Below are 14,310 nucleotides of genomic sequence, written 5' to 3'. Positions count from 1 at the left end.
TGTCGGCAAAGCAGAAGCACATCGCAGGGTGTCGGGTGGCGGGGATCGTTTGTGTGAAATCCAGGGAATTCTGTGTATATTACGGTATTTTTAAGGTCTCATTATAGCAATCGACACAGTAGACCATTCTATATTATTAAGAAACTAAAACTTTATGGTGTAAGTAAATATACTCTTGATTGGTTCAAAAGCTATTTCAGTAATCGTGTTCAAATGATGTGTATTGATGGGGCTCTATCAAACACTAAAAAGGTTCAATGTGGAATACCACAAGGTTCTATTATTGGTCCTCTTGCATTTCTTATGCTATGACCTCCCAAATATTGTATCACAGTGTAAAGTTAGCATATATGCTCAATCAATGACACCAACGAATGTATTAATAGTGATTTAGAATCTGTATACAAGTGTCTCTCATGCAAAAAACTTAGCTTAAATATTGAAAAATTATTTTTATGTTAATTGGCTCAAGACAACAGCTAGCAAGTAAAAAAGATGATGATAGGCCTATAACTGTTCAAATTGATGGAAGAAAATTTTCAAATGTAAAATCATGTAAGCATCTTGGAGTCATTATAGATGAAAATTTATCTTGGAATGCCAATGTTGAAAATATTCGGAAAAAATCTTTGAAAGGTTTATATATGTTAAAAAGATCCAAACCATACCTTTCACAATCTATATTAAAAATGGTTTCTAATGCTATAATAATCCCTCACCTTAACTATTGCAACATTGTGTGGGGAAACTGTGGCTCAACTGTTTCCAAACAACTACAAACAATCCAAAACAGAACAGCTCGTGTTGTTTGTGGAGCAGCCTGGGACTCACCTAGTATAAATGTACTTAGTAAATTAAATTGGCTTCCAATTTCAAATAAATATATTAATGATTGTAATATTCTTGTTTATAGAATTTTTAATAATATGGCACCATCTTACTTAACATACTTGTTCTCTTTCAGTGATTACATCTACGACTTTCGTAAAAGTAAAACAAATGTATATGTTCCCAAACCAAAGACTAATTACAAAAAAAGAAGTATCTCATATCGTGGTGCTATTGAATGGAATAAATTAAGCCCTGATGTTCAGTCTTCTACCAATTTAACTATTTTCAAAAACCACATTTGTACTAATAATTAATGAAACCAAAGTTAAATACAGTAGTATGAACATTGTATAAATCCCTATTTTGATGTTTTCTTGCCTTGTTTTATTTATATTTTACATTCCTTTTTGTAATTTTCTGTTTACTTTTGTGCAATGGATTTTCTTCTTTTCCATAGTTTATTTTGCCTTTGTTAGGTATAGATTACAGTACTTTTATTTTATTAATTTGTTGACTTTGGCATACAGTACTGTATAATAATTATATTTTGTATCTATTTTATTTAATTTCTGCATTTAACTTTTGCTTTTTATGATGTACCTTTATGTTTAATTTGTTAATTGTAAATAAGGTATCTCATGGCCATAATGAAAAACAGCATTGTATTTGTTGATTTGTGCTTCGTTAATAAATAAAGTTTTACTACTACTACTACACATCATGATTATATACAGCATTCAACTGTGTTAATCCAGTCAGCATTTTCCTTCAGGATCCCTGACCACATCACAATCCCATCACGCAATCACTATCTGGAAACAATTTTCGCTTTTCAAAGAAATCTGTGATGAATTCCAAAAATATTCCTGTACTTGATTAATATTACAAATCTCTAATAAACATGATGTATCTATATATTCATTTCTAAACATTACTTTAGATGTTACCGGTGTACATTTTGCAACACTTTTGTAAACTTAGACTTAGATCATTTGCAGTTTACAACTGCGATTTTTTAGGTCATTTTATTCCTGGATTAATTTTTCTTTTTTAAATAGAAATTATTCAGCTTTTCCAAAAATCTAAAATATTTTTGTTTAAATAAATATATATATGAAATATTTAATAACCTATCTTGCTCTCAAATGTCCTATATATTTCTGGTTTTTTTTTTAGCAAAAAAAAAAAATGTAAAAAATACCTGACGAAGGATTAGTGATGTCAAAGAATTCTGGTTTAGTCCTCAGCTGTTATCCTGCATTTAAATCAAAGTTGAATCCTAAATCCAGTCATTATTTATGAAGCTACCAGGTTTCTGTTTTCAGTGGATTAATTTTGAATTTGAATAAAAAAATCCAATACTCTCAAAATTATAATCCTGGAGGAGCCGAAGTTCAATAGTTAAATTGTGTACAAGTTATTAATTACCTTCAATTAATAAATGAAAGGAGGTACAATTTTCTCAGTCAACAATTATTGAACATGTAAATAATACTGTTCCTACAGTATACTTTTGCAATTGAGTAAAATGTCTGTAAATCAGATAAATGTTAATTGTTTTGGTCTGTATTTCATTACGAGTTTATAAAATTACTTGATCCTTTTTGTATTTGATTAAACTTAAAAAAAAAATTTAAAAAAATAAACAGCAAAATTTTACCCAGGCTCATTGTGCTTAAATATTTTTCGAATTTCAGGCTCAAAATGTTCTTATTTTTTCTCTTTTTTTAACATGCTTTTCAAACATCGAAAATTATTATTGTACAGTGTAGTATATTTTCTATTGTATTATTATAGAGGGTATTACATAGTCACAACTACTGTGCATAAGTACACATAAGATTTGTTATTTTTTCTATTTCTTAAAAATAAAAACTTCATTTAACATTTTCCCTCATTCTCAATTTGTTATAAATTGTTTTTTATAAATTTTAAAGCAATTTTAGCTTTAGTGTTCTTATAAAATATGTTCTTACTAATATAAATAAAAGTGTCATCATCACCATCATCATCTGCTCCACTGCTTTGTCTTGGGTAGTTTTTAGTTGTTGAGTATGCTAATTGCTTCCATAAATCTTTTCTTTGTTTTAAAAATAATTTCAATATATTTTCAGTTAGTTTTAAAAGTGATTTATTAGAATTCTTTAAAAAATTACCATACAATATCTTCTTTAACAAACTGGAGAAATTTGAAATTGGTTGAGAGTTTGATTTTTAGATGTTTTGGCTGCTAGTGCTAAATTTGAAATGTAGACAATTGTTATGAGGTTTTGCCAAGCCAGTCACAAATGTTTAATTGCAATGACATTTGTTAAGGCAGGTGCGGAGACTGTTAATGTATGCTTTCTACTCCTATCATACTTAATGCAACCTAGAGGAAACCTGCAACACTGAAGATCTTGCCAGATACAACGTAAAGGCACAGAAGTGTGTCCAGCTATGACTGGGCCAAGTATAGTATGTGGACACGATAAGAAGAAGAACTTAATGCAACACATTTTAAAGTACAGTAAAAAAAGGTCTGCATTATACAATCCAATGAATGCCCCATCCCAAAATATTACGGTCTCCTAAACAAAATTGTTTTGACAGATGTACTTTCAATTATATTTTTATTTGGTTAGTGTTTTGCATTTTATTTCTTTAATTTGGTAATTGTTTTTATTGATTGTTTCATTCTGTTCTGCACATTTTTTTTTTGTATAAGATTGCGCCATAAAATGAATGTGTGCTGCTGATATTAAAGCGATTCCAAATAAAAATCTGAATCTGAAATCAGTAATACAGTATATGCAACTCCATTGAGGAAACATTAAACTTGTTATGGCAAACACAAAAAATCTTATCCAAATCAGGGAATATAAATATTTATTAAATTGTAACCATATGGAAAATACAAACCAAGATTTAAAAATGATGTTTAAAATATAAAACATATTTTCCGTCATTATACTATTATAGTTTTACTCTACAGTGTACAGTACAGCCAATTAACACTGCAACTTTTACTAGGCGTAGCTTTCGTAGACATAACATACGATTTGCGTAGGGCGTAGGATGTAGAATAAACAATCCTACAAGCCTTACATGTAGGACATAACAGATCTAAAGTATGTCATCGTAGTGGAACGTAGGCCGCGAACCAACTGAATATAGGCAGACACACAGAGTTGTTTATGTTTTTGTTGGATCAAAGACTACCATTATTTAACGTGAATAAACGTTGTAGTGTACAACTGAATTACAAGTCTCTTGAGTATTTTATTGTTCTAAAGTCTTCCTTTTACAAGTTAAGATAATACGTTAGACATTAAGTAAGCCTAATTAAGGCCCAATCAATATTATTATTATATAAATTAATGTTACTTTACTTTTAGGCCATTGCACTGTCGATGACTGTGTAGGCCTATATTCACTCTGTATCCTTCATACTTCATTCTATTTCTAGCTACTTCATAACTAGACTAAATTCCTGTTTTTGGAAAAGGCAAATTTAATTGTCGATGACTTCCTTAAACGCATGTGTGAAATACATCCTTGTTCAGGTAGCATTTTCACAACATAAATAATAATTATTCAAAAACTACACTGGTGAAGAATATAAACTATTTGTGCTGAGGCAACCTGATATTGGAAATAGCTATGAATCAACGGGAACATGGGAACGTCAGAAAAAACTTGGTCGACTGCCAAAAAGAGGTATAGTATGTAGACAGAAGGTTACCGCCAGTATTTGCAGTACTGTATCAGGTAATGCTAACGCTATGGAAAATCTGTTGTACAGTATATGGTGCGGCGATTTTGTTAATTCACTATTTTTAGTATTGTCTAATTTATAGGCTATGACTACAAGTATTATTTTCAATTCCATATTACTAATTAAAAATTAATAATGGTAATATGTTTCCCCGAGCATCTCTTTTGTGTTTGGAACACTTGAAATACACACCATGTTGAGATTAGGGCATGCTTTTAAACATTTAAAAAAACTTCAATCAATATTCATCAACATTCTTAAATACAGATCTGGCTTTTCTGATTTAAGATTATGGCAACATAGCTTTGCATTTATTGCAGTACGGTGATGTCTGTAAAAATACAAAAGATAATTGAATCTTGACTAGGCCCTAGGGCTGTATTTAAATCTTAGAATTGCAGAGAACACGCACAACATAGGCCTAGCCATTTAGATCTGGCCTTAATACTGTACATCGGACGGGGAAACAGATTTACATCCTATCTGCCAGTGTAGGTATACACTGTGCCATTGTAATGTATGTAAAAGCTATGTTAAAGTAAAAAGCTGCTGTCTAAAAATTTCTTGAGTCATTACTATTAAGGGAGGTGTAGGCCTTGGCCTACCATATATGATTACAGTAGAACCCCAATTATGGCAACACCTTTAAGCAAAAAAAAGTGTACCCTTAATAGGGGTGTCCCCTGAATAGGAACGTTATCTAGATTTAAACGATCGATAAAGTGAAGTAGACCACACTCTATCCTACGTTCTCTGGTTCTAGGCATTGTACACAGATTAACTACTGTACATTCTAAACTGTGATCTACATTCAGTCTACGTTCTTAATTACGATAACGTCCTATGACTTTGTTTTTGTTATCCGTAGTAGACGCGTATTCTACAAAGGTTACGAGTGGAAAGAAGGAAGTAATTCACAGCTGTAATGTACATATTCAATAAGATTTAATACCAGAGAGAAATAAATATTTTACTATTAATCAAAATGCAACAAAGATTATGTTGCAATTTATGAATCACCACTTTTTACTTCATTTAAATACAATTCATTCTAAACAAAATTTTAAGATTTTCAAATTAATGCTTCTCATTTATTTCTCCTTCAGAACATTATGTCTTGGTAATACTGCCTTAATTTACTACAAACAAGCAGGTATGCTTTTACGAGGGCATTAAATAATTTCAACATGTGTGGCTATTTGATGAACGATGAGTATTTTGCCTGTAGTAAAGGGGTCATTGTAGTTCAAGTACTGAATCTACAGAATAGAAAATACGAATTGAGCTTCAGCTAATGGTATTAAAACAAACATACCCGTAATCCTAAATATTAATATTATATGTGCTGAGTTTGTGAGCTTTTGATGTTCCTTAATGTCATATCAAATGAAATTAGTTTGAGATTAGTTTAATTTGGGACATTTTAAACAAATAATTCACCAATGAGGAAGTCAGTAGATTCCATTTCCTATTTAGAATAAATACAGTCTACTCTGCCCAACCCTTTACATAAATATTACAATGTTGCATAGCATAATGTAGCATTGCAGAATGTAGCATTGCAGAATGTAGCATTGCAGAATGTAGCATTGCAGAATGTTTTACAGACACTGATCAATCTTAAGTTTAGCTGTCTGACAGGGAGACTTGGGCTCTTAGGCCCAAGCTGGGGGTAGGGTTTGAGAGGGTGTTCCCCCTCCCAAATGATGTTTTTTAAAGAATAGGAACCTCTGAATGGACAGAAATGACACTCTCTGATTGTGACAGACATGTGTTGGCTTGGCGTGGGCCTATTTTTATATATTTTCAGTGGAATCAGTCATTGTGAAGCACCTTGATCATTTTGGAAAGGCGCTATATAAACCATATTATTATTATTATTATTATTATTATTATTATTATTATTATTATTACAAAAATAATTATGGTGATTATGTAGATTAAAATAAACATCCATCAATATCTATCTATATTATAATATTTATTATTTGCTACCACAGTTTTGAAGGAATTTTTTTTTTGTAGAATATGTGTGAGTAAGAATATAAAAAAAGGAGATATGTAATTAGGTTTATATAGCACTTTAAAGTATATCAAAGTCTCGAAGTGTTCGAGTTGTGGACTAGCTCAGTAACAGTAACTTGCTTTTCCTCTGAGGGTGTCTTTGTGTCTGAACTACCCGGTATATACCGGTATCTACCGTAGCTACTCTCACCTGTCCACAACAGGGGCTGTACAGACCAGTACATCGGGGTAACCACCTACTCGTCTCGAAAAACTGAGTTCTTTAAAGTGCACATAAACCATATTGCGTACACTAGGTCAACGGTTTATAATAGTGAATACAACCACTATTACTAGGCCTACTGAGCTCATTGCAAATGTGAATTTACTTTAGTTTTTCATTCATTAAATATAGGCTGGTAACCAGTGGCGGCTGTAGGATATATTTTCTGGAGGAAGGGGTTGAGAGGGGTACCCCCTCCCAAATGAGATTTTTTTTTAATATCAACCTCTGGATGGCCGAAAATGGCACTCTCAGACTGTGACAGACATGTGTTGGCTTGCTGTGGGCCTATTTTTATGTTTTATTGTCTGACTGCCTGACGAGCTGTCCGGCGGGGGAGGGGGCTTGACCAGTCCGGTGGGCTTAAGCCCCCTGTCCCCCCACTGGTGCCGCCACTGCTGGTAACATTAATTGCTACATAATACCTACAGGCATGTTTTGTTTGGATTGTTGATATGGCTCAACAGAAATATAGCTGTTTAAGTATTCTTAAGAGAATATTGGTCTAACATTTCCTATAAAATCTCTCCTCGCTATCAAATTTTGTTTGACAAAAAAAATCATATGCCCATATATAGTCATAATATGCTTAATGGTCATGTGTGATGTCATCATCACCATATTTAGGCATGTCACATTTTTGTCAAATACAATTTCATAGTCTGTCTCCTTTCATTTAGATTTATCAACAAAAAATATTCAACCTAATGTTTTTTACATTTTTGTTTTTTATTTTCAATTGGCAATGGTTTGCCTATTCTAGGCACAGAGCAATTAGGCCTACACTCACTAATTAAGAGGGTTGGGCTAAATTCAGCTAAGTATAAGTATAGGCCCTAGACTAGCCTGGTACAGCCCTGGTCCACCCTCTAATTCTCACCGTTTTTTTATGACTCAATTTTTTTTACGTAAACATTACTCGGAGTACCGTACAGGTATACTGTAAGTAGACCTCCCCCCCTCCCACCACAAATTTTGAGATCTAATTTTTGTCTAACCTCGGAATATATTGTAACCAGAAAAACAAAGCTTTTTCTGAATGCAAGGAAGATTGCTAAAGTAACCAATAACAAGCAAGTAAAAATATGAAAAACAAATGGAATCAATAAAATCCCTTTCACCTTTGAGATAGTTTACACATGGATATTATGATTCTCACCTGTGGAATCAATCTGGCAATGAATACGGTCATAATCCAAGGTGGGATGCTTTCCATTGCTGGTTCCATTACCTGTGTTACCATTGCTATCTGCCTCAATGGCCTTTGCTGCCTCCAGGCTGGTCATCGGTAGGCATACAGTTTCACAATCATCTGTAGGATTGAGCTTCTCCACCTCGTCGAAGCTGAAGGATACCGTCGGAGACAGACCATTGGAAACTTTGCTATTCATAGTCTGAAAAAAATAATAATAAAAATTTGTAATAAATCTGTAAAGATGCTCATAGTGCAATTAACACTAATAACTAAAAGGTTGACCACCCCATGCGTGTCTGAGTTTGAAATGTTGGTGTGATCTGCTGTGAAGCAGTTTACCGACCAGACAATAGTTTCCCAGGTTGTTTGCATTGGACTAATTAAGGTAAAGCTAACCGGTGTCTCAGTTTTTCCAAAAAGTCCTTTGAAATTACACAGCTTAAATTATTCAGATTATCAATTTGCTGAATACCCTAGTATTATGAACTACTCAAGTCTAAAAGCACTACACTTTACTCAATTCACCTACTCGATGGCTTTAACGCAATTATCATAGTTTTACAGATTTCATACAATAATGTCAACAACACTGTAAAACATCTGGCATAGCTTTTAACAGCTTTTTATTAAAATAGCTGTTAAACAGAAAATTTAAAAAAAAATCCACCTTAAACAAGATCTGTTTTTACTGTACGAGATGCGATTACTGTAAAAGAGTTTCGTTCATGCTGCGAATAAGCTGTGTCGCGTACATAGAAAATCCTAACTTCTATTCCAGATGTATAAATTCTTTAAAAATAAAATTCTGAATGAGAAAAACTAGATGGTACAGTATACCATATATAAAATTCCCCTTATTTCAAATATGTTATCAAAGCTCTTTCCAAATATCTCTGATGTGAATGTGTGAAAGTAATTGACGGCATCACCATGCAAAGTCATGATGGTGTAACCGCATGTTTAGAGTCTAGCTTGATGTTTCATTTTTTTCAAATAACATATGAATTATTAAATTCTTCCTTCTTTTTCTTTTATCCGGCATGAACTACAGTGTATATCCCTGCTTATCAAACCTTTTAAGGTGGCAATTCTCTTTGAGACTCCATATTCTTTAGCAACCCAAGGCATATATACTGCAGTCATATCCCAAGGTTATTGTCATGTATGTGTTGATTACTTGAAGCCTAATAAAATCATAATGCAATTGTTTTCTGGCATATTGCCTTGGTTTTTAGAAAATCTATGCTGCAATATAGTATAAATTGATAGCCACAGCACTTGCCTCCAACCCTGTAAAATCAGGTAAAGATATTTGTGGTCTGTTGTTGTATTTCTAGTCAACCTCGTTACTGGTAACATACAGTAGATCCTGTGTTTTTTTTTGTTTTTTTTTTTTTACGACAGAGATTGGCGACAGTGCAATTCTGAGGGTAGATTCAGGTTTTGGGTTGACAATGAATTTCAAAAATTCCTCTTCATATGACTGTGTATTTCTTAATTTTATTCCATGGATGTAGGTATTTCACACTTTACCAATTTCCCAACCACAATATTAGGGATTAGCAATCAAAATAACGTTATTTGGATAGGCAAAGTATTATTTTTGATCCAACAACCTAGTCGTAGTGTCGGGCTACTGGGTCCAATGGGAGGACAAATGCCCACTGCCCCCCCCCCCCCCCCCCCCCCACTTCCCAGCTGGCACTACCTAAGAAATGTTCTGGCAACCCAAATTTTCATGATACGAGTGCGATACAATTACCATGTATATGTGCATGTATGAATGCATGGTTCAAGCGTGCACACAGTCCATGTAATGTTATAAGATTAAGATAAAAATACTAACCTGGCTAAATTGAAAAGATTATGATAAAAATACTAACCTGGCTAAATTGAAAAGATTAAGATAAAAATACTAACCTGGCTAAATTGAAAAGATTAAGATAAAAATACTAACCTGGCTAAATTGAAAAAAAAAAAAAACCTGTAGGAATGAAATACGGTAAATCACATTTTTCAACACACCATCAGTTTGTTTCTAGCAAGTGACGAAGTTTAAAGTATCTAGAAAATGCCACGCCATTAATCAAAAAGCAAAACCAGGGAAGATTGCTCAGTCTTGGCTACGAGAAGAAATATTGGAAAACTAAAATTACCCCACAGCAACTGATCGTTAAATGGCCGTAATATCAATTATGTGCACTGAACGCTGTGTCACGTACATTCTCATATGCTCATTGCAAAAACTGTAATGGTAAGAACTACTATTTTTATGCAAAGGCTTTTCTGTAGCAAATACTGATTACTTTTACAATGAAATATTTGCAATGAATTTTAGTCTTTTATACAAAAACACAAGTGCTGTATAAAATGTATAAAAAAAATATCTCTAAATATAATCAAAACATTCAAAAGACTATATACAGCTTTAAGTACTATTAAACCTTTCAAATCACAAATTGATTTTTCAAGTTTAATTGGTAGAGCTCCAAATTCCCAGCGTATCCAATCATAGACTTCTTTATTAATGTAAAAGATTTGGGTACAAATTGAATTCCTATTACTATACCAACTCAAGGAGTAACATTACTGTAGGTTCAAACATACATGATCATATACCAAGATTAGTAGAATATTGTCGATCAGATAACACAGGAAACAAAGATTTCCGAGTTACGATGCAATTCTAGCCTGCCACAGCTGCTACTGTATACTGTAAAAAATGTTTCTCTTCGATCTATGACCGTACAAAAACTAAAGGTCCACTGATTAATCAAAGATAAGATAGTATAATACATACTCCAAGTATCGAAATTCACGCCAACGTGTCAACATTCAATATTTGGACATCAGGAATGATGACCGTACGACTATTGAAAAAAGAATTGTGACTGAATATTTAAAAAATAAATAAAAATAAGCTAAGTTTTCAAGGAGCAGTTGGGAAATAGAAAACAAAGGAAGCGGTTTGGTGCAGCAGATTTGGGCTCCCAACTTCGAGGTCGGGGTTTCAATCCTTCACCGTGCATTTCGCTTGTGGCCTTGAGCAAGGCCCTTTATCTGCATTGCTTCTCTCCACCCAGGAGTCTGCTCCTACGCTGATTACCTGCAGCAACACTTAAGCATATAGACTCAATGACCAGGGAAAAACAAACCGCTTTGTAACCTAAAGGAATATAAAAATACAAACTAAACTGAACTAAACCAAGAGGAGGAGTTGTATCGTCAACAAAAACTGCATGATGGCTCACAATCAAGTTTTAAAGAAAATAATGGCAGTCATCTAAGGCAGTCCGCAAACATATTGGATTCTGTGAGTGCCTGATCTAGGAAATTATTTTTATTAATAAATCAATATCATTTATCAAAATGGAATTCTCTATTAATTATGACAATATTTATCGAAATAATATATTTAAAATATAAAATTCAAAAACAAAAATATTTAGGACATTCCAAAATATACACAGATAGATTCAAGGAACAAGTTTAATATATTTAATTATAAATACTATGCCATGAGTAGGCTATTATATAAAATTTATGTTTTGCTGATATCTCTGATAGGCTAATCTAAACTTGAAGTGGCTTAATCCGATAACATGCCAGCCTCTATGTATTAAGGGAAGCTGCTACACTGTACAAGGTAAACAGTAAACATGGTGAATACCCATAAGGTGATAAGGCAACACATAGTATTAAATAGATTTAATTAAAAAGTTTATTAAGTATTTGTTCCTAAGCAGACTATTTCAGGGTTTTTTTCAACTGGCAGCCTGCAGGGCCATTTCTGGCTCAAGTAGGATACATCCGACCCATATTAATAAGTCTACTTAATTACTTTACTGTATGTCACAACCACTAATACATCATTTCACACTACTGTATGACCATGGGAGTGGACACTGTCCATTATCAGTGGACCTTCAAACTTATTCAATCTATAACTTGGCCCCCTTGTTATACAGTACCTGGGCTAATTTTAAAAATAAATTTTCTCCTATAATATCTAATTTGGATGTAAGTGGAAAAATCAGCCACCATGTAAAAGCAAAAGGTAGTGTAAAAAAAAATAAAAATTAAAAAAAGTATTATTTAACCTACATTTTTTTTCACTTTGCTATGGCTAGAAATAATTATGGTTAGGTTTAGAGCAAACATTATGTATCTCCTACAGTTTAGGTACAAGCAAGGCCAACTGATCATCACCTCACAAAGGATAGGGTATGCCCTGCTAAATATTATATTCTCAATAATTATAATCAAGAAATTTGTTATGTTAGCACTGATCACCATTTTTTCATTTTTATTAATTTTCTTTTTTTTTAAATATAATATGTTTGTAACATACAACAATTATCAAAATATCATTCCAAAATATACAGATATGGATTCAAGGAACAAGTTCATAATATTTAATTATAAATATAGGCCTCCCTCCAATTAAAGACCACTTTTGGGACAGAGGTTTCCATGGACTTTTGCAGCTTTGGTCTCTAATTAGAATAATAAAGATAAAAGACGTTTGTTAATATGGGACAGGGTCTTTAATTAGAGGGAGACTTGTACTATATTTAGCCAAGCGTAGGGTATTATATAAAAATTTATGTTTGGCTGTTATCTCTTCTCCGATAGGCTAATCTACTGATCATCACCTCACAAAGGATATGGTTAAGTATGCCCTGCTAAATATTATATTCTCAAACCATATGATCAAGAAATTTGTTATGATATAACTGACCACCTATTTTCAGATTGACATTAAAATACAATATTTCTTGTAACATACAACACACACAAATTTTAATTGGCAATTTATATAATGTAGCATCATGTACGGTTACATAAAATTTGAGCAATTTCAGCCACATATTGGCCAATCTTCAAGGTCAATGCATCACAATCTATATCAAATCAACGTCTAAATATTAAGAGTGTGTACAAATTGCAGGCTAACAGCCTAATAGTAAAACCTGCCTTTCATCAAATAATGCTTATTGTACATGCCTGTGAGAATGTTTTTGCAATATCCTCTTTATGTTGTTTTTAAAAAAGATAACATACATACACAATAAGACATTGATTTTACAGTTTCCAATTTTAACATCTAGGGAAATTGCGAATGGATCATACGGGTTACATGTGTCTTCACATTGTAATCATAACCTGACTATAGATGTATTTGTTACGTACAGAATTGTAAAATCAATACAAATCAACCTCTAGTTCCCCAAGGAAGCCATCTGAATCTCCTTGACAGGATCCTGGCTCAGCAAGTGCTAACCTGAAAGATTTCAACATACAGCAGGTAGGCAAAGTGCACCCCATAGGCCTCGTGCAATCCGTGAAGTTTATTTAAAAACCCTATTTGTATGGCCCATCTATCCATCCTCCTTGGGTTGAACTGAAGCCAACCCCCTCTTATTACAGGCCGAATCATCGCTGACCATCAGTAAAAATAAATAAAAAAGGATAAAATAATTGGCATGGTGGCCACTCTCATCACCCAGTTGACAAATACTCTAGAATCACAACCATTATGAATGTAAAAATACACAAGATAAAAACAATATTATAAACATAATACCTGTACTGTAGCTTATAAATGAGATGTAAAAATGAGTAGTGATGCCAGAAAAGTGACAATCAAGCAGTCAGTCTCACTCACTGTTAAGGTAATGACTAACTGTTAAGGTAATGTCACCATACCTAGGTGACAATTTAAGCCAAGATAATCCACAAAAGGCATACATTACGGTGTGCTGGGTGCCAGCACTTTTAGGCCTAGTTCAGATAAACCCGGCTAAACTCACCAGATTTATTCACCTGCCAGTCTGAACTAGGTGGCTTATCTCAAGCTGGACTGTGTTCCTATAGTAACTAGGCCTGGAGCGCCACCGTGTTTAACTTTTATAAGCCGGGCTTTAATCGCTGCGGGGGAGGGGGTCTTGCATTGACTTCCGGGTAACAAAATGACCAATCAGCTTTCAATTACGTACGCTGTGAGCGAGCGTACGTTTCGAGAGAGCAATGTTTTGAAACATGTTTCCTGGTTACGGTTCATTATTATGAAAATTCTCGCCTGGCTAAACCCGCTAGTCTGAACAATCGGCAAAGTTAAGCCGGGTTTATCTCCGAGTCTGAACGTAGCCTTAGATGAGTTTTTTTTATGCATATCCGTATACCAATTCAGCAACTCTTGCTAACCTTTGACATGGTACAGATTACTGTATTGCTCTT

General features: G+C 33.4%; 1 protein-coding gene across 1 annotated transcript in view; it reads right to left on the bottom strand.

Moving 5' to 3' along the window:
- Window positions 1-14,310, bottom strand: part of LOC117125100 (sodium bicarbonate transporter-like protein 11) — a gene marked incomplete in the record, with an annotated part of 65,239 nt that overhangs the window by 39,943 nt on the left and 10,986 nt on the right. Inside the window, 1 exon segment of the mRNA XM_033271489.1 lies at window positions 8,035-8,269. Within this exon segment, the coding sequence (XP_033127380.1) occupies window positions 8,035-8,266 (232 nt within the window).

Source organism: Anneissia japonica, unplaced genomic scaffold, assembly GCF_011630105.1.
Source record: "Anneissia japonica isolate Jap-2015-1 unplaced genomic scaffold, ASM1163010v1 scaffold9_len2422644_cov172, whole genome shotgun sequence".
Lineage (NCBI taxonomy): Eukaryota > Metazoa > Echinodermata > Crinoidea > Comatulida > Comatulidae > Anneissia > Anneissia japonica.
This window is presented reverse-complemented; position numbering and strand designations above follow the sequence as displayed.